General features: G+C 35.1%; 1 protein-coding gene across 1 annotated transcript in view; it reads left to right on the forward strand.

Moving 5' to 3' along the window:
- Rims2 (regulating synaptic membrane exocytosis 2) overlaps window positions 1–22420 on the forward strand; it is a 463872-nt gene that overhangs the window by 217288 nt on the left and 224164 nt on the right. The window contains exons 7-10 of the mRNA XM_028767117.1: window positions 1410–2338; window positions 16777–16985; window positions 18578–18697; window positions 19363–19469. Of these exons, the coding sequence (XP_028622950.1) occupies window positions 1410–2338; window positions 16777–16985; window positions 18578–18697; window positions 19363–19469 (1365 nt within the window). The remainder of the gene's footprint in view (window positions 1–1409; window positions 2339–16776; window positions 16986–18577; window positions 18698–19362; window positions 19470–22420) is intronic.

Genomic DNA, 22420 nt, shown 5'->3' on the forward strand with positions numbered 1-22420 from the left:
AAGAAGAATATTTAGAAATAGACCAGATAGTTATTCGACCTTATTAGAAATTCTAAGCAATGACAGAAGTGTTACTTGGTAAATAGAATATAGGATCTTTCAAACGTGATTTTTATTAATGGGTTAAGATTACTTTAATATGATAAACAAGAATAAGAATTTTGGCCTATTTGGGTTAATAGTGAGAAATGGGTGAGTAGATCTAAAGCGAATATATATGTGAAATAATTCATGATGTACTTTGTAGTTATTTTCTTGTCACAATATTGTTTAATATGTTAGAGTAACTGATAGTGGATTATTTTCAAGAGTCCTATAATGGAATTTTATCTGGCTTCTGGTAGAGTTTGAACATTAAAGTATACTGTACTTCAAGTTTTATTTTAAGCAGCAGGGATAATTGTCCTCCCAATTTAAATTGTCACCCACTATTCCATTTCTACTTTGTTCAATAGAAATTAGCATGTATATCTGCTTCAGTGCGTCTGACATATTGAATAATCTTTACAACAAAACGATTTCTAGTTCAATCTTGAATTTATGTTTCCTATAGAATGATTTTAAAAAAATACTCAGAATTTTAGTCAGGGACTGTATATTAATGATTTTTCCCGTGGAACTTAATTCTATCATTGAATGTTAACTTTTCTTATTTATTGTTTGTAGTTAGAGTCATCTGTTAAGTCTCACTATTTTTACTTTATACTTATTTTCATGTTGTTTGTTCAAGATAGGAATAAAATTGTCTTTTTAAAGAGTTCTATAATACTAAGCATAATTTTAAATATTCTTTTGGAAACCTTTTATTTAAGCAAATTAACTTGATGAAGCTTTGGAATAAATGTTATAAGAGTGCAGTTCCTCAGTTCCTGAGAAACTGGGAGAGGATTTAGGTTTAGCCTTCTTATCTGGGACAATCTTTCGTCCTTTTATGTGTTTCTCATTTATACTTCAGTGTGCAACATTAGTACTTACCAGATATATATTTGTTAGAATAATCTGAGTCAAGGTGTGTAATCCATATCTCTTAATTGAAAATACAGATGCTCCAAAATTAGCATTTTGTCAAGGTGAAATAACTGTAACTGAGAAATTCTGAACCAGTAACTACAGTATAATATTCTTATTATTTTTTTCCTTTAGTCATTTGTATAAAAATAATATCAAAAGTAAATTGAATGGTATATAGCTTGTATTTTCATGACACATGTGTATCCACAGGCACCCACACACACATGGTGTTATATAGCAATCTATGTATTATATAATATTATACTATTTTTAAACTATGTATTTTATGGGAAAAAAGACCTAAAGATCTACTTGAATTTATCCGTCCATCTGGCAATGAATCAGTGAAGTCTAATTTTTAAAAATGTCTTCTCATACTCTCTTTCTTTGGTTTCTAGAAAAAGAAGTCCATCAGTGTCCAGGGATCAAAATCGAAGGTACGACCAAAGTGAAGAAAGAGAGGAATACTCACAGTATGCTCCTTCAGATAGCACAATGCCGAGATCTCCATCAGATTATGCTGATAGACGATCTCAACGTGAACCTCAATTTTATGAAGAACCTGATCATTTAAATTATAGAGATTCTAACAGAAGAGGCCATAGACATTCCAAAGAGTATCTTGTAGATGACGAGGATGTGGAGAGCAGAGAGGAGTATGAAAGACAAAGGAGGCAGGAGGAGGAGTACCAGGCACGCTACAGAAGTGATCCAAATTTGGCCCGGTATCCGGTAAAGCCACAACCCTATGAAGAACAAATGCGGATCCATGCTGAAGTGTCCCGGGCAAGACATGAGAGAAGGCACAGTGATGTTTCTTTGGCAAATGCTGAACTAGAAGATTCCAGAATTTCTCTGCTAAGGATGGATAGACCATCAAGGCAAAGATCTGTATCTGAACGTAGAGCTGCAATGGAAAACCAACGATCGTATTCAATGGAAAGAACTCGAGAGGCTCAGGGACAAAGTTCTTATCCACAAAGGACCACAAATCATAGTCCTCCTACCCCTCGGAGGAGCCCTATACCACTTGATAGACCAGACATGAGGCGTGCTGACTCCCTACGGAAACAACACCACTTAGATCCCAGCTCTGCAGTGAGGAAAACGAAGCGAGAAAAAATGGAAACCATGTTAAGGAATGATTCTTTGAGTTCAGACCAGTCCGAGTCAGTGAGGCCACCCCCACCAAGGCCTCATAAATCCAAGAAAGGAGGTAAAATGCGCCAGGTTTCACTGAGCAGCTCAGAGGAGGAGTTGGCATCCACACCCGAGTATACGAGCTGTGACGACGTGGAGCTCGAAAGCGAGAGCGTGAGTGAGAAAGGTAAGCTCTCCTGCTCACGGTCCATGTGCTTTCTTTCACTCATAAACTTCTCAGTGAACACTCACTGGTTGCTCCCGTTTGTGTTTCAAGTATTTTAAAGGTGTTGGGCATGTTAGGAAAATTCTTTATTACAAAACGTTTTTTATCCTTGTATAGAAACAAACACTACTTTAAAGATTGCTTTCTTGCTTTTTTTACTGAGGCTTCCTGTATCCTTAGATAGCATAGCATATTTACACATACTTAACAATTCTAGTTTTAAAAATAAAAATTTTTACATTTCTCTGTAAAACTAGGAATATGTTTACAATAGAACATTGGAAACATTGCTCAGGTATTTTAAAGAAAGAAATCCCACTATATCCCTTTCCTGAGAAAGAACTGCTGTTATACATAGGCTTCAACCCTTTCTCTCAATGTAGGGTTTTCAGATTTATACATTTAACATCACACTGTAGATAGCTTTGTATCCCCTTTCAGTTGCTATCATTGTAAGCTTACTTTCAAGTCATTTAATATTCTTTAGAAATTTAAGTGACTGCACTGTTGTTCTATCATAGGAATATATCACCATTAACCAAATATATTTCTTTAAGGTATAAAAGCTTTTTTAAATGCTTATTCTTTATGTATAATTTTTGCCTACATATCTGATTGTGTGTGTGTGTGTGTGTGTGTGCATGTCTGAAGTTTGGACATATATTCCTTTAATTCATATTTCAGAGTTGCTTTCCAGAAAGGGTCTTAACATTTTTTTCACTCTTATCACAAATGCTTGAATTTTTTATTTTATAGCACCATTTTTCTGTCTATTGAAAAGGCCATAAAAATACTGTAACTCATGGTCTGAAAGTTGCATAGTTTTATTGTGATATGACTGTGTAACATTCAGTCTCCTTTGCATCATCATTCATTCCTTTATTCTTTCTGTTCACTTCCTTCTTAGTTTTTACTAGTTTTCTCTTATCAATTTATAAAATTGTTTTAAAAATAGGATTTTGCCTCATTTAACTGTTAATTCATTAAATTTATTTCCATTTAGGTGCTTGTCTATTAATTTTTTTGATCATTTGGGAATAGCATGCTTAGTACAGGTACAATTTTCTTTGTTGAATTTTATTCTGATTATGCTCATCCTTAGATACTTCTTATTCATCTTCAAATATATTAAGTAGTTACCTATATAGTTTCTTCTTAAAATTATTTTTAACCATTGACCTTTGTTTTTTTCTGGAGTTTATTTTGCTAGATGGTAAAGTATATCAGACTGGTGAGTATATGACATGAATTCTTCATGTCAGCCCCCCCCTTCTCCTTCCTCCCAGTTTGTCGTGTTTGGTAGGCAGTCCTTTTCTTTGTTATAATAATTACCAGTAATAAGCAGAAGAATTCAGGAAGTCATGCAGATTAAAATTAATATAGTGATTTATTCCATAGCATAGGTACCTAATAGAAAATACAAATGGGAAGTTGTTCTTAAATAAAACCCAGAGTAATGGAATCAAAAATATAATTATCAGGGCATGATGATACTTGCAGGAAAAATGATAAAATGTTTCCCTCATAACAAAGGAAACTATGAATAGAGGTTTATTTTTTTATTCCTACATAGGAAGACTAAATACTGTAATGAAATGTGCCAAAAAGTGTAATAAAGTTACTAATGGCCAAAGTAGCAATAGGATTCTTACAATACATTATTTTATAAAGTTAATAGCTGTAAAAACAATAGCTAAGAATTGTGAAGAATAATTCTCTTGACCATATACTAACAAAATAAAAATAATTGCAAGTGTAGCTTGACCAAAAACTTATTAGGTATCAGTAGAATTTAATATAGTATATTTTTAAAAGTCATGATTAGTAATATCTAATGTCACTACCATACAAAAGAGGACATAAAATTTTAAGTAAATGGATCAGAGAAATACACATACAATGAAACAATTTAGATACAAACTCCTTAGGTCATAGCTGTACTCCAGTTGTGAACTATGAGAATACGGAGTTGGTAGAAATATAGCTTCTAAAAGAGAACTGTGTATCTTCATCAATTTTTAAAGAACATGTAGAAATTTTATTTGTTAAAGAAATAGTCTTTAAGCATATTTACTAATGGTAATTTTTTACATTTTATTGGGGTATATATTATGATACTAATAGATCAAAACTAATAGTAATTTTAGGTGGTTTGTTTTATATTATATCTGTTAGATAATTTATGTATCCTTTGCTAAAATAATGCCTTCATTTATAGAACAAGATTATATTTTTAAAAAACTCATAGAGTTGTATCATTGTAATGCCCGAAAGATTTCTATGTGGTAGCCTTGTAGTGGTATTTTTTGTCCTAAGGTTCTAAATTAATGACATTAAAAACTCCCATACATTTATGTGTTTGTTACACTCACACATGAAATGCTGGGCACAAGTACAACACACATCTTATGTAGAAAGAAACTAAATGTCACTCACATGCTTATTTTTCTCTAACTTGAACTCCTAGTGCCTACACGGTTACAAGGTTGCTACTTGTTGTCTATCTAATAATTATAGAGATCAGTTTTTGCTAATATATACTCCCTAGGCACAATCATACTTTGAAATTTGGAGGAAGATATATAAATACTGTAATTTTTCCTGTTGGATAGTTCTTCAGTTGTAATAGAGTAGCAAGAAGAAAGGGTAGCTCCTGAGCCTGGAGATTTTAGAGAGGATGCTTGTATCCTAGCGTGACTTTGCATCATTATAGTAACATTTTTATTTGTGAAAAGGTCTCAAATCTAGAAGCAATTTATAAACACAGTCTTACCTTCTAATCCATAGCCATTCTTGGTGTTTACCTAGTACAGTGCATTTTCCCCTCATAATTAATTTTATCAGCAGCCTCTGAACACACACGTTTTTCTTAGACACTTTTGAGATGTTGTTCTGATAAAGATCAATGAAACTTTCACAGATAATCATCCTTTTGTCTTTTCTAACATAAATAATTCCAGAGAAAGTATTTTACATCACAATCAGTCTTGCCATTGTCTTTGTTTTCTGTCCTTTTTTTTTTTAAATACACTGACCTCAGATCTTTACAAGGCAAATTTGAACCAAGTAGCCTAATTTAAAATGTTTTTATCTAATAATGAATATGTAGTATAGACTATATCATTACAGAAAACTTCTCAATCCTGAGTATGTGTCTACAATGTAGAAGATAGTCTTGCTATTTTAATAATAAAAGCTCATCTTTCAGCTCAAACAAGCTTTAATTTTTTTTTTAAGTTTGCTTTCCTTTTAGCTGGTCTATTTGTCTTCCCTCCCTCCCTCCCTCCCTCCTTCCCTCCCTCCCTCTCTTCGCTCTCTTCCTTTATTTAATAATGTCTTAGAGACATTATTAGGGCATTGATGCTTTTGACATTAATTTGCTGCTTAGATGTCACCGTTTTGAATACATAGAATTTCACTAATTTATAATCGTTTTTATTTTTCTTATATTTTATTGTGATGCTAACAATAACTTTTGTGTGTTTGTTTATTTATTTAAAAGTGAAAGGGAGGTTTAAGAGGAAAAGCCTCTCTTTCTCAGCCTAAGATATTCAGTCATGGGTTTGCCATTCACTGAATATATAAACAATCTTGTTCTGCCTTTTAGAACACTCTAGGTAGGGGCTGGAGAGATGTCTCAGCAGTTCCTTCAGAGAATCTCCTCAGTCAGTTCCCAGCACCTATGAGGCTGACAATCATTTGTAAATCCAGTTCTAGGATATCTGATGCCCTCTTCTGGCCTCTGGTGGCACTAAACTTACATGTGCGCGCGTGCGCACGCACAAACACACACACACACACACACACACACACACACATACTTAAGTCTATGTCCTTAACAATAGCATTTTTTTGTAATTCGGTTACTGAAGAAACCAAACAAAACTATATAAACACATACACACACACACACACACACACGGTAGTTAACAAGTAGTAGGTATTCTGATCATTTTTAGATTACTTATTTAATGTTCTGTAGAAGTCAATAATTCTACAAGATGGTTCTCCAGTGTTTTGGATAAATACATAATTATGGTTATGTGGATTGTGTTGGTTTTACCTCTTACAGGATCTGCCCTGTGTTAAAACTCCTGATTGCTGTTTAAGAAGGATACATTGTTTCTAATTGGTGAGGTGTAATTTGAGCTATAATTCAATGCTTCAGTAAATGTAAAGCATCTATTTCTCATTTTTCTGCCAAGAACTTTTTCCGTGCCTATTATTTAGAAGGTGTTGGATTGGATCCAGTGGAGAATGTAGAGGTAAATAGCATTCTTTCTCACCTCAAGAAATTAAGAATGAAATTCCTAGATACATAGACTTCAGGAGAGTCATTGATTCTATACTCTAATTTTTCTGTGCACCATTTGTTTTAGAACACTTATCTTTTATTTTAGTTTAATGTGAGATATTTACCTTTGAGAATTTTAAAAATATTACCTGCCGTATTTGTATTCATCTAAGTAATTATAAGCTGATTGAAACAAGTCTTTAATGCTTTTGCCATAGTGTCCCTGAATTTATCCATTTAATGCTTTTAAAGTTTGAATTTTTTTCATAAACTTTATAATGTACTTTTTATTTTTTTATTTCCTTCTGTAATCATCCCCATCAATTGTTGGTCCTAGATAGTTGTGTGTTATATGAGATGGTCTCATGCACTGAAGTGTTTCATAGCATCCCTAGTCTCTGCCTCCTAGGTCCCAATCGCACTCCAGGCCACTGTGACAACCACAAATATGGCTAAGTATTGCCAATTATCCTTTTAAGAGCAGAATCCAGACCTTCATTCTCTCCCTCCACTGCTTGTCTTCCACTTCCCTGTCTCAATTCTCCTTATTTAGATGCTCACAACTAAGATCTATTGTTTAAAAAATTGAAATAATGGAGCAGAGCAGAAAATACCAGGGTTATTCACAGATAAGGACAGTGATTCAGCAGCATGCTTAGTATATGTGTTTGTGTAAGTCTGTGCATCCATGTGTGTAAGCATGTTCTGTAGTTTGACCACGTAAACTTGCATACTCATCCCTTGATTTTTTCCAAGGAGTTATTCTAGGACACTCCCCACCAGACACCCTAATATGCAAATACTTATTTTTAAAAAAATCTAGAGTGACAGTATTTGCATATAACCTGTCCATATCATCCTGTGCCTCTTAAATCTTGAAACATAGAATGTACGTGTATTTACAGAGTGTTATACTATTTTATGGTGAACAATGACAAGGACATAGGTCAATATGTGCTTGTGGCAGCCACAATCAAAAATATTTTCAATCTTAGGTATTTGTTTTTGTGTTCGAAGTCTAGTGATACAAAGAGCTATTTCACCTGTGGATGACTGGCCACCTAGCCTTCTGTGAGAACTTTGTGACTTACGTGGTGCTAAGGTTTCCTGTCACTCTCATTTATACCTGGAGTCAAGCTTTGGACTAGTGTTTGATTGATGTTGATTCTATACTTTTTTATTAAATATATTTTAATCATAATGTGGCATATTTTCAACTTCATTTTATAGTTATATCATTAATCATTCTCCTAACGCACAAGGATACCCTTTTGAAGCACTTATTTCAGTATGGAGTGATTTAGGTTTCTTTCCTGGACTTATGCTACTGATTTTTAGATGTTTATTAAAGGCCTTTTTTTGGTTTACCTGAAAAATTTTTGAGTAGATATTAGGTTAGCAAAATTGGTAACTCATGCCTATGGTAATTTCCTAAACAATAAATTGTAAAATGCTTGTTTTATTTATTAGGGTTTTAAAACTAAGCAAAATATATTTTACCTTTTATTTAAAGTAATGTTAATAAAGGTGGAAAGATTTTATATTTTGTAGACCAGGTCTTTCAGAAAGAAGCAAGTGTTTTTAAACATACAAATCAAATACAATGGGTGTTAGCTTAATATTAGCCTCGGTTTAGGCCTCATTATCAACTGTGAAATGTATACTTTGTACAATCTCACAGTTTTTAAAGTCTGCAGTGGATTGACTATATATTCATAAAACATAAGCTACTAAAAGGTCAGCATATATTAATAAATTAAAGAAAGCATTAATTTATGATACCTGAGGTCATTAAGCATATAAAGATGTCTAAACCATGTAGACATGCTTAAAACTCTTTGTGGAAATTTTAATAACGAGATTTTTCTAATTTATGGATACTTATTTTCTAAAGACCTATATAAGAGAAATACTTTTAGAAATCAAAGACTTATTGCCATGTGTATTAATTTTGTTGGCAAATAATTTTAAGCTAAGTACTTATATCAGCTGTAGTGTTAATACAGGACTCTCACCTTTGAACAGACACACACATACACACATAGTTACGCTGCTCTTTTATTAGGCAGCATTACGAAATTACTGTATCATATTTTTTAAAAGTATATATGAAATCAAGTCCAATATTTATTATGAAAATACTTTTAAAATGTGACTTTATGTGTATTAGTACTTGTCTGGTGTTATGTCTGTCTTTGTAACTTGTGACTTTATGTGTATTGGTGTTTTCCTGGTGTTATGTCTGTCTTTGTAAATTGTGACTTTATGTGTATTGGTGTTTTTCTGTTGTTATGTCTGTGCAACACATGTGTGTTTGGTAAATACTGAAAACAGAAAGGGGCACGGATTTTCTGGAACCAGAGTTACAGTCACCTTTGAGAACCATGTGAGTGCTGGGCATCAATCAACCCAGGTCCTCTAGAAGAGCAGCCAGTGATTTTAACTGCTGAGCAATCTCTCAAGCCCCACCCTCAAATATTCCTCTTGACATTACACATTTGTCATCATTTAATGGGTAACATTTTTCCCATTCTAATGGTGTATAATGCAGTGGCTACTGCTCTTAACTGTTGATCAGAATATCTAAAGTCACCTTGCAGGTCCTTCCCACATAGGCGTTCCATAACAGCTACTTAATTATTAGTGAGCCAGCAAAGCCAACATCTACAAGCAACTTAAACAGCAACTTGATGAGACACAGTGAAACCCTGCCACCTTAAGAGCAATTCACAAGTCCCATGAAAGTGTGGAAGACCATGGAGTAGGGAATATCAAAGCCACTTATTTGTCTTCCTATGTCCAGTAGCCTGGGTGCAATAGCGTGGAATAGTGTTTCAAATGAATGCCGTTTTTAATATCTCCTGCAAGAACTATGTATTGCTTGGTTTATGTGGGAGTTTCCCCATGTGCTAACTTGATTCTACAGAAAAGTTTTAGCAGTAATTCTCAAAATACTGTGCTTGAGACACAGCATCAGAAGGCTTATGTGTTTTAGTTAAAGTATGAAAATCATGTTTTGTGACACTTCCAGAGAGGCATTTTGCCTTTGCTACCTGAAGAAAGAAGGAACTCAACTCTGCAGTCAAGAAATCTATTTAACTGCAATAAATGTAGAGGATTCCAATCTTCTCTTGCCTGGAACCTTTTAAATGAATGAAGCCCATTAACATTTTGTGAAACCTAAGTTGTATGGACCATGTATTGGGAAATTCCATTGTTTATCCTGAGAAATTAAAGAGAATAAAGTCCTAACCTGAGAGCTGAGGTGGAAGGGAGGGCATGCTGACTTTGTTCCATGAGGAAGATAATACCATCAACATTGACAGAACTATAGTTTTCAATGAATGTTTATCATTATTACCCTATTTCAACCTCTCAACAATCTGCATGATGTAACAATTAATTTCTTATATAAGTAAATGAAAAATGAGACCCAATGTGCTAAATGATTTGCTAAACCACAAAACTGATAGAGAACAGAGTCATATCAATACTTTAACATAGATATTCTAGCCCCATTATGAAACCCTGGCATAGCATGCTATAATTTCTGTAACATTATTATTTTAAAAATAATGCTGCTGAAGAATGCCTTAGTGCACTACATGACTTACATTTAAAATTTTATTAACTTAATTACAACCAGTGATATAATATTTTGTAAGCTATTGCCTTAGTTTAATGATTATAAGAAAAATCATTGTAAGTAAGATAATCACACTTTTTCTCTCAGTGTTTAAAACACAAACAATTGGCTAGTTTGTATTTTCTAGAAAGGTAAATGAATGAAAAAAATCTTAGTATAAGGTTTCAATCCTTTGATTACTCATAGCTAGATCATTTTCACACTAACAAAACTATTGGCTAGCATACTAATTCACAATCTGGCATGCTTTCAATGTAACTTCCTAACCAGACCTTCCGTCTACTCCACAGCTTGTGGATACGCACTGTATCATTTCAACAGGCACTTCCAGCGATTGGGTGAGGGCTGTCTACAAGACAGCAAAATCTTAGTTTAACTTTTCCATTGAGGTAACCATTGGCATGGAGGAAGTTGCTGGCGTGGAACACTTGAGAGCCCGTGTGCCCTGCACTAGTTTTCCTCCAGCTTGACAACTTGTATCCAAAGGAAGAAACAGTGAAGCCCTGTGTCTGCAGTGCTTTTCTCCTTACCTGTCATGGATAGGTCCCAAAAGTCTTAGTGGAGTCCTGTACCCACAGACAGGACCTAACTCTATATTATACCATTTATAATTATATACATATCTATAGAGAATAATATATAAGTTTAGCAAAACGTGTCATTAGCAATTCTCACTTCTAATAATAAAATAATATATCCATAATTCCGTAATATATGTAATGCAGTGCCTCTCACTAATCACTTTGATTTGTTGTATAACTTAGAAATTTAAAACTTACAGACTTTTTTGTTTAGTTTTGAAATCTTCCACTAACAAATCTGGATTGTGGATTGTCCTACAGTGATCACTCTAATGCTGTCCCACTAGAGAGACATCACATTAATCCATATCATTCTTACCTGTGCCAGCCGCTAAGAACGTCAAAACACAATATACATGTAATTTCATCCATAAAACATTCTTGTAATGACACTTTGAGATTCCTTTTTCCATGGCCCCCACGGGCTCACAGAGAGTGACACTATTAGGACTTGTGTGGCTTTGTTGGAGGAAGTGTGTCACCAGGGGTGGGCATTGAGGTTTCAGAAACTCAAGCCAGGCCCAGTAGTTCACTCTGTCTTCCTGCTGCCTGCTGATCCCGATGTAGAACGCTCAGCTTCTTCTCCAGCACTGTACTTCCTGCCATGGTGACAACAGACTAATCCTCTGAACTATAGGCCAACCCCAGTTAAATGTTTTCTTTCTAAGAGTTGCCATGATCATGGTGTCTTCACAGCAATAAAACCCTAACTACAACAGGGAGTTTCAGGTACTTCATAATGATGGACAACTCTCTGCTAGATCACATGATGTAAGAAACCAGCACCACCACTTGGCTTAAGAAGCTCTGTTTTTCTCTTCTTTTAAAGTGAAGCAAGCCAGAAGCCTGGGCAAACTGCATCACCTCTCTTCAATAAAGCATTTGACTCATTAAAAAAAAAGAGAGAGAGAGAGATTCCTTTTTCCATTTAGCATTATTGCCTTTCAACATGTTTCAGATGTCAGTAGTTTCCTCCCCTCCTCATTCAATAGTCTCCTTGTTCAAGTAATTATTAGGTAGCATCCTGTGATCTCTCCACGTCAGTTTGTTTAGCTGTTACCTGTTGTAGAATGTTTTAGTTATTTCAGTTTTGGAATTACATAAATAAAGGTATTTTCTCTGGTGAGTTTTTCTATTTATAGAGCAACCTTTGCTGTTGAACACCTTAACTTTTGGTTTCATGTTGTATTTACTTTGATCAAATCCCATCTGTTCATCATTCTTAAGCTTTAGAAATATATTTTCCCTATCAATAAATAAATTGTTAGGATCATTTGTTTTTCTTCCTTGACTTGTATACATTGATTTTTCAAACACCTAAGTGTACTTTGTGTTCCTGATACAAACTTTACTTGGTTATAGACTGTTTCTTTCTTTGTGAATTTTATTTATGAGTATTTTGCTAGGCATTCCCATGTCCATAGTTAAATGTATTGTTTTCACTTTCTTTTATTTTTTCCATTTGTATTTTTTTTGTTTCTGATTTTTTTCTTGTATTTCTGTGACTTATTTGAAATTTTTTTAAATTATATTTTGTTTTTCTTTCATGTTTTTTCTAATTGATTGTTTTAGCTAATATATTTCATGTGTACATTTACAAACTACTAGCATTTATAGTTAACAAGTTAGAGATAAATGTAGAAACTTTTCACTCTTATGTTTGTCTACCTCTTCTTAAATATTTTTGTATTTGTGTTGAAAATCAAAAATTAAATATTGTATATCTTGGACTTCCAATGCTGATTTATAAAACTCAAGAAAACAAAATTTGATTGTATTTATCCATATTTTTACTTACTTGTTTCAAATTCCTAATATCTCTAATATCATAGGCTTCTTGTCTTTCTTTCTCTCTGTGTTCTTAGCTAGTCTTCTTTGAGCCATTCCTTTAGAGTAGGTCTGCTGGTGACACGCCCACTTAGCCTCCTTTTCTCTGAGAATGTTGTTCTTTCGTGAATGATAATTTCATCGTATTTAGGCTGACTTTTTTATTATTAATTTTAATTTTTTACATTTCAGTTGTTACCTGCCTCCTGGTCTGCCCTCCCAAAATTCATCCCATTCCTCATCTCCACTCTATCCAAGAGGATGTCCCCACCTCCTACCCCTTGCCCTCACCCCACCATACCTCCCCACTCCCTAGGGCCTCAAGTCTCTCTAGGGTTAGGCCCTTCTTTTCTCACTGAGGCCAGACCAGGCAGTCCTCTGCTGTACCTCATATCAGCTGGTGTATGCTGCCTGGTTGGAGGCTTGGTGTTGGAGAGATTCAGAGGTTCAGGTTAGTTAAGACTGCTGGTTTTCCTATGGGGTCACCCTGCTCTTCAGCTTCTTCCAGCCTTTCCCTAATTCAACCACAGGGGTCCCAGGCCATTGGTTTGACAATTAAAAACTACTGTGTTATGTGGCTCCCTGTATCCTCCCTAGTTCTGATTCAACATTTGCTATCATTCAGTATAATTCTTTTCTACTTCCTATACTTTTTTGGTGTGTTATAATATTTAGTTTTTATTTTTTACCCTGGTTTTTTATTCTTCTACTTTAAACATATATGTAACATCTTGACTGTAGGCTGCCATCTTTCTAGCATAAGCCTTTTTCTGCTTTTACCTTCTAGGACTTTTTCAACTCATCCACTTTTTCTTTTCATGCTTTAAGTATGGCTGTCTGAGGATCTTTATTACTGACCCCCAGACCTGCTTATCTTCTATAATTCTTTAGTCTGTCTCTGTTTGTCATACAGTGATTTTTTTTGCTACATTCAAAGACATTGCATCATTGCTCTGTCCTTCCCGTGGTGGTAGAGCCTATCCATCTGCTTCGTTAAATATCAGATGTTTTTCCAGTAAAATGACCCATTTGGTTATTGTGTTTCTTTTAACAGTTCTTGCTCTAGACTCATGAATATGCTTTCATAGTGTTCTCAGAAGCATAGCTGATTACCTTAGTTTTGCCCTTTGGAGTCAGACTAGAGTTAATATTAAGGAATGCCTACTGATGTCTACATACTGTTAACTGTGATAGGTTAAACATTTTTCTATATGTTTGATGGTCAGTATTTTATTTAATTTTCAAAATGACATTAGTTTTTACAATGTTAACCAATGGTATTCAATGCCAGGCACATTGTACTCTCTCACCTCCCCCCACCCCCTTTTCACTAATAGGATGTTTTTACTTTGTTTTCAAATAGTATACAGTGCTAATCTACTTTATAGAGTTTAGGCCTTATTTCTGACCATCATGTCCTTTGAAATCAGGGAAGAGAGAGATTGTAAACTGAATGGTTTCTCTAATCTTCATGGCTTTTAATGTATAGGCTTAACTATTTATCTTCTTAGCCAGCAAACATATAGATGCTTTCTTATGGAACAATTATGTATCCTGAAAACAATAACACATTTTCTAATGTATATACACTTTGAGGCTCTTGTGTAGTCCCATACAGGGGCATAAATATACAACAGACTGCTTATCCCCATCTACCAGTATACAGTACTGGAATTCTAATTTTAATCTGTGTTTATGAAATTATTTGAGAAGCACTTTTCTGCCCCATGGGTAAAGAGCTCTTTCTATACATTTTATTCTGTGTGTATTAGATAACACAGTTATATTGGTTTTCACAAACAAATTTTAAGAGATAGTTGTCCCCCATCTCTGGGCTGTATGTGTATGTGTTTTAGGATGGCTGTCAATGTGCTCCAACACATTTGTAGCCTATGGCATCACGTTACCATGTCAAAACATTATCCATACGTTAGATATGAACTGCATACATTAAAACATTATTTATACATTAAACATAATTGTTTGAAAATCCTTTTAAAACAGATTTCTAGACCTCACCAATATTTTTTGATTTACTAAATCTAGAGTGATACCCAGTGCATGATTTCTAATGTGTTTTCAGACTCTGCAGCTACTTCTCTGGGCACTTTAAATGTCTTTATTGCTGATATTCCCATTTGAATAACTTATAGACCTTTAAATATATACAGGTCAACCACTGTTTAATATATTCCAAAACTTCCAAGATAGATGTTTAAAAATAATTTTACTATAAAGTTCATAGTCAATAATATTTCAGAGTCTATAAAATAACTTACTACCATATCTTCTCTAACAAAAAAAAGGTTCTTCCTGTATATTTTTGTCTTCTCAGAAGTTGTCTTTCCTTATTCTGCTGCTTTAGCCAGAGATCTGGACGTTAGCTTGGCTACTCACTATGTTGATGAGTGAAGTTTCACAGCTCTCTTTTTTCTTTTGGTAGTTAATGTCATTACCTTTGTATAGGTTATAGTCACCTTTATCTTTCCTAGTGGTTATTGAAAACACCTTTAGCTTTTGGTTTCTTCTAACCCTGATTATAGAATTTAGATTCAGTTTTTGAAAGTGTAAGTCAGGTTCTGTCAGGTTTCCCTTAGTGTTTGACAAAGGTAATCTTCAGTATGAAATAAAATGATCCATGCAGGCGCTCCTGTGAGCCGTCACCGTTCCCACGGAGCACAGCATCCTCCAGCCTCGGTTCTTTTTAGGCTTGCTGGCATGCCTCTGCTCCTGCTTCTTTGGTGTTGGTAGTGAGATATATATATATATATATTACAATATCTATCTGACCAGAATGCTCTTTGCTTTTCCATATATCTATCTTTTTCTTTTTCCTTCCCACTTTCACGTCTTTCAGTTTCCATCTCAAATAGCATTACTGTGACTGTTTGGTGACTCTCGAGTTCGATTTCAGGTTTTCTCATAGTTTTTTGTCGTCTCCTCTGACACTAATTTGTCGTGTCTTTTCTCACACGTTGTAAACATGTTTCTGCGTTGGCCTCTATGTTAGCGATTAGCACAATATAGAACAAATGGAAGGTAAATGTAAATATGTGCAAATGAATGAAAACAATAATAGTGTTTAAAATATGTACATTTGTAGACTGAAAAGAAATCTTTTTTAAAACAATTAAGTGTGGAAAATAGAGTTTTCCAAGTTGCCATCATGTACATTGTCTACCAAAGCTGCAACAGTGTAATTTCTTAAGAGATAGACTGCATTAATGAAATAGTAAATAATTCATGTTATATAATTAAAATTTATTGTTTTCACTCTTCCTTCCTACTGACAGAAATAGAATGATACTTTTGGTCATTCTCACAGAAAATTTGTTGTTTTTTTTTTAACCACTTAAAATGTGAAGAGTCGTCATCATTAAAAAGATTGTCACCCTTCATCTCAGGCACCATATTTAAGTCTTTGGCTTGAGGATAGTAGTTATTGCTGGGCCACGGCTTAGTTTTCAATTGTTCACCACCCTTTTGAAGAAAACCCTCGTGCTGTAGACCAGCGTGGAAAACCAAATTAGCTCAAAACCAGACATAGCGGAGTCGTTTTTGTGTTAATCAGCTTATCCAACCATCTTTATTTCTACTTTTGTTTTGCTTATTATTAGCAAAAAATATTCTGTTTTTAAAAACTCTGGCAAGGCTTTTGTTCTGTACATTTGTCTAGACTACAAAAGCCTTATATTTTACATTTTATGAATTCTATTTGAAATCATAGCCTTTTCCTGGTATCTAATGAGTACTACAGATAAAGTTCTTGAAAGCAGACAGGATCCCATAGTTTACAATGTTTATAATTTCTCTGTCTGTCCTTTCCCATTGTCTCCTTTATTGCATTCTTGCCTGCCCGGCTCCCAGGAGACATGGAGTACAGCTGGTTGGAGCATACGTCTTGGCATAGCAGTGAGGCATCCCCAATGTCTTTGGTGAGACGTGTGGGGCCTTACTACTTAGTTCCCGTTTCCATCTCACTCTCCTTTTTATTTACACCTTTGCATGTTTTCTTTTTTTGTATCTTTTTTGTTTTATCTCACACTTGTAGGGGACAGTCAAAAGGGAAAAAGAAAAACTAGTGAGCAGGGAGTTTTGTCGGATTCTAACACCAGGTCTGAGAGACAAAAGAAAATGATGTACTTTGGTGGCCACTCTTTGGAAGAGGATTTGGAATGGTCTGAGCCTCAGATTAAGGATTCTGGGGTAGATACCTGTAGTAGCACAACTCTTAACGAGGAGCATAGCCGTAGTGATAAGGTACTGAGACTGTGGAGCTTGCCTTCTAACCTGCTCATTCGGTCTTCCTTTGTTTGCTCTCTGTCACTCATTCAAACAGGACATAATAAAGACCAGGGCATTTCAAGAGTCAATGTAGCATTCTCTTAAGGTGCAGAAAAGAAAAACAAAACAACTAAACAACCAAGCCAAAAAGCCTTTTGCTTCCTTTGCTGTTCTTGTTGATTGACAGCATACCTAAAACTAAGGAAATGACAAGAAACCTTAGGAACAAAGGGATGTTTTGTATACAGTTGAATAAGAGAATTTTGCGATGTTGTTATAAACAATAAATAAATATTTTTGGATTGGCTTATTTTAATACTTACATATATTTTCCTTGGGATGAAATATCAAATTATTAGTTGTCTGAATCCCAGGCAAAAGGGAGAGAATTGGGTGTGTTGTACAGAAAATGTTGTTTTTCTTTTTTCCCTTTCACTGTCGTTTTGTTCTTTCGTTTTACTGTTGTAGCGTTCTGATGTAGTATTAACTAGTAGTAGATCCATTACCATCTGCTTCGATATTTATTATTTTATTTGCTTTTAGTATAGCAAAAAATAATCTTTTACCATATAGATGTGATTGCCTGGAACTTGTCTTTTGCCTGCTAAATTTTGCATGGAATTATGCATGCTACTTTAGGTAACTATGGAATTACTATGATTACACAAATCATTTACTTTGTGGCTTATCATGTTATTCACAATGAAATGCTTTGTCATTTATAAAGACATAATTCTGAATCCAACAAAGAAATAAGGTGGTAATATTATTGTTATTTAACTATAATTGTCTTTGAATTGCCTATTAAAAGAAATTTAATGAATAGATTAAAAGATCTAAGACAACCAGTAGCCTTTTTCCCGGTGTGGTGGCCTTTATGTCATTGCTGCAAAAGCAAGTAAATACTTACAGGCTTAAAGAGCAGCATAGGCTCCATAGTGAGGTCAAGGGCAGGTTGGTCTATGTAGCAAAACCCTATTCAGAAAATCAATAAAATTTAATGATGTGGGAAATATAATCTGTTCATATTTAAGTACATCCTGTTTCTACTATGCAAATTCAGTTGGAAAGTTAGTGGAGAATTATGTAGTTTTGTGAATTTTCATGTTCATTGTGAGTTTAGATTTCATGTTTTAATATTCCCCCTTTAACTTTTACTAGTGTGAGAATATTTCAAAACTGTCCGAAAGTGTTTGAAGAAGAAATTGTCACTTTTTAATGGGATCAATTAAGTAGATTTTTACTGTCTCTATCCTTTATGCCTGTGAGGTTTTAATGAGACTTTAGAAAGTTGAGCTATCACATGTTTTAAAGAAAATCTCAGAGCTATTATGTTTTAGTATTGTGATAGATAACTGAGGATTTGCTATGATTGGATTTAAAAGAAAACCGTGAATTCATAAAATTGGGCTTATAAAACTAATGTAGTAAACTCTCAAGTTAGTGATTTGGAATGTAAACTGGTTTGTGTAATCATAATACTTTAGAATTATGAAGTTTAAGATAATGTTCAAGCATGGTAATTGGTTATAAAATTAATTTTTCTTATTGTTGATATTGTATGTCAGCACCCTGTGACCTGGCAGCCATCCAAAGATGGAGATCGCCTAATTGGTCGTATTTTATTAAATAAACGCTTAAAAGATGGGAGTGTACCTCGAGACTCAGGAGCAATGCTGGGCTTAAAGGTATGTAATAAACTTTCTTGGATTTGGCTCTATATTACTTTACAGATTTATCAACAAAACAAATATAGCTCTTTATACCGATGCCAATTTAGGAGATATCTTATTGTGAACAATTGTGGACGCACATGCAACCTTGCATACTTATGTACATGTACACCTGAAACTCACACATTGTATGCAGACCCATTATACATGTAACCTGGAAACACACACACACACACTCGCACACACACATTCAAGAATTCTAAAATATTGTCATTTGTTCCTGCAAACTCATTTTCCATGTATTTTAAAGAAGTTTCCAGGATAGAAGGTAAAGTGATGACCTTGCAAATAAGAGGCTCTGATTCCAGTCCTCAGACTCCACGAATAAAAGCCAGAGGAGGCAATGTGCCCTTGTGATCCTAACGCTGAGGAGGCAGAGGAGGTCAGATTTCTTGTACTAATCACCTTGCCAGCTTAATCTACCTGACAAGTTCCAGCTCATTGTTGGTTTAGGACACTAAAGGTGGTTCTCTGGCCTTTATACAAATGTGCACATGTCCATGCACACTCATACACATATGCACCTGCAAACACACACACGTCCATGCAATTATATATATGTGCAAGTGCAAACACACAAATATGTATGCACACTCATACCTATGTACACCTGAAAACAGATGTGTAATCCTGCAAATACACCACAGCCACTCATGCAGATGTACACCTGCAAACACATATATCCAGGTACACTAATGCACATGTACATCTGTGAACTTATACATCTGTACACACATATCCATGCATACTCAAACACGGGAACGTTTGTGGACGCACATACAACCTTGCATACTTATATACATGTACACTTGAAAACACACACGTTTTATGCATGCCCATATACATGTAAGCTACACACACACACACACACACACACACACACACACACACAGTTATTTTCTGGTAGTCTATAATAATAGTTTTACATGAAAGACATTGGCAATAACCTGGTGAGAAAAGTTTGAATCCTACATGCAGTGAATATGCTTGAACTGTTTATCGTGCCTATATTTATGTCAGTATTAAAATAATTGCTTTAAGTTTTAGTATGAAACTTGGAAATATAATATATACATTACAAAAAAGTATCTTTTTGTTTTGATATAGTAAAGTGTGTTAGTACATGTAAATGTGTATGTTTTAGGGAAAACTAGTTTGTCTTGGTTTGAGATGTTGGGGATCAAACTGAAGCCCTTATGCATGCTAGTCAAATGCTCTAAACTGAGTTATATCAACCCAATATTCCATTTGAAATGGAAACCCCTAAATAACTATGCCAGGTGGCAAAGATATTAATGTATATATTAACTATAAAATTATAGAATGCTGTTTGGCACATATGCAAATAGAGCTCTTTTAGGTTTTGTATATCTAATATACCTAGTCAAAAACTGAAGTAAAATAGAGTAAATGTTTCAGAGTTAAACATTGCTGCAGAAAATTGTACTCTAGAATATAGTAAACAGTATTAGAATAATGCTGGTGTAAGAAATCGGATGGTTCCAGTGTATGTGACTCTCATCTGATTATTCCGCGTCTCTCATCTTAGTCAGTATTCATAGGGGTCCTCTAAGCTTTCCGTTATCAGGAGACATGCTGACAGTGGTGGGATTTTAATTCAGAATCACAGAATGAAGCAGCAGGGCAGAGGTTAGGCAGGCTTGGCTTTGATTTCAATTAGAGTAGTTTTTTTTATTTCTATGTTTTTTGGTGGTGGAAAGGATTCATTGTAGATGAAGGAGAACATAGAGAAAGAGACATCTGGGAGAGTCAGAGTGAGCATGACTGAGAGCCAGGCCATGTGAGGGGAAGGGGGAGGGGAGAAGAGAGAGCCAGGAGACCAGAGGGGAAGTGAAGGGTAGACAAAGGGCAGGGGAAGTGCCCCTCATCCAACCTTGGAAGGATAAACTTGTCACGGCACAGGTTTCAGTCTGTGTAATGTGGACATGGCATGCCCTCTGACGCGTTGAAGTAATATCCACTAGAGCAGCTTCCAGGATTTAGTACAATGCCTGCCATAGGATCTGAGTTTTGTAATAATCCACACTGACTATAACTATACTAATAATTTCAACAGCCTTGTTATATTTTCTTGAGCATCAACAATTTTCTTAAAATATTTGCATGAGCATGTGAAGCTATAAGATATTTACATTTAACTTTCAGAATTAAGCAGTGTTAATTAATATTGATGGAATTACAACTGAGTATACTTCACTGTAACTGGGGAATATTTATATGGATTTAGATAAGATAGGTCAGTAACTTTTAATTTCATTCAGTGATCTGTAACTTACTTCACAAGAGAACAAACCGGTTTACTCTAGTCAGTGACTTTAGTCACTATCATTTTATTCACCTGCTGTGAACTTTGGTGTAGACTGATTGAATGGTGGCTGACTGGAGTCAATTAGTTAATTTTGTAAGAGTATTATATTTTCCATATAATTTTACAGCATTCCTAATGCATGTTTCCAACATGTATTTCTTTTTCTACAATAAATATTTTAATAGATAATAAAAAGTAAAAATTTGGGCTTCAAATATTCTAAAGTTTATATTTTTTATTATTATTATTTTTATTGGATATTTTACTTACATTTCAGATGCTATCCCCTTACCCCATTTCCCGCCCTCCACCCTGAAACCCCCAATCCCATCGCCCCTCCTCCTGCTTCTCTGTGGATGTGCCCCTACATTCCCCCCCACTCCTACCTCCTCACTCTCAAATTCCCCCACACACTGCATCCAGCCTTCACAGGACCAAGGATCTCCTCTCCACCTATACCTAACAGGACCATCCTCCCTTACATATACAGATGGAGCCATGGATGCCTCCCTAAGTGCTTCCAGGCTGGTGATTTTGACCCTGGGAGCTCTGGTTGGTTGGTGTTATTTCCCTCCTCAAGGGACCACAAACTCTTTTAGCCCCTACAGCCATCACTGTAACTCCTCCATTGGGAACCCCTTGATCAGTTCAATGGTTAGCTGTGAGCATCCATCTCTGAATATGTCAAACTCTGGCAGACCTCTAAGGAAACAGCTATATCAAGCTCCTGTCAGCATGCACTTCCTGACATCCACATCAGCGACTACCTTTGGTGACTGCACATGGGATGGATACTCAGGTGGAACAGTCTCCAGACGGCTCTTCCTTCAGTTTCTGTACCATAGTTGTCTCCATATTTGCTCCCTTGAGGATTTTGTAACTCCTTCTAAGAAGGACTGAAGTGCCCCCACTTGGTCTTCCCTCTTCATGAGCTTCATGTGGTCTGTCAGTTGAACGTTGGATATTTCAAGCTTCTGGGCTAATATCCAATAATCAGTGAGTGAATACCATGTGTATACTTTTATGATTGGGTTACCTCACTAAGGATGGTATTTTCTAGTTCCATCCATTTACCTAAGAATTTCTCGAATTCATTGTTTTTAATAGCTGAGTAATACACCATTGTGTAAATGTACCACATTTTCTGCATCCATTCCTCTGTTGAAGGACATCTGGGTTCTTTCCAGCTTCTGGCTATTATAAACAAGGCTGCTATGAACATAGTGGAGCATATGTCCTTGTTATATGTTAGAGCATCTTCTGGGTATATGCCCAGGAGTGATATAGCGGATCCTCAGGTAATGCTATGTCCAATTTTCTGACGTACTGCCAGACTGATTTCCAAAGTG

This window comes from Grammomys surdaster, unplaced genomic scaffold (assembly GCF_004785775.1).
Source record: "Grammomys surdaster isolate TR1022 unplaced genomic scaffold, NIH_TR_1.0 63, whole genome shotgun sequence".
Classification (NCBI taxonomy): domain Eukaryota; kingdom Metazoa; phylum Chordata; class Mammalia; order Rodentia; family Muridae; genus Grammomys; species Grammomys surdaster.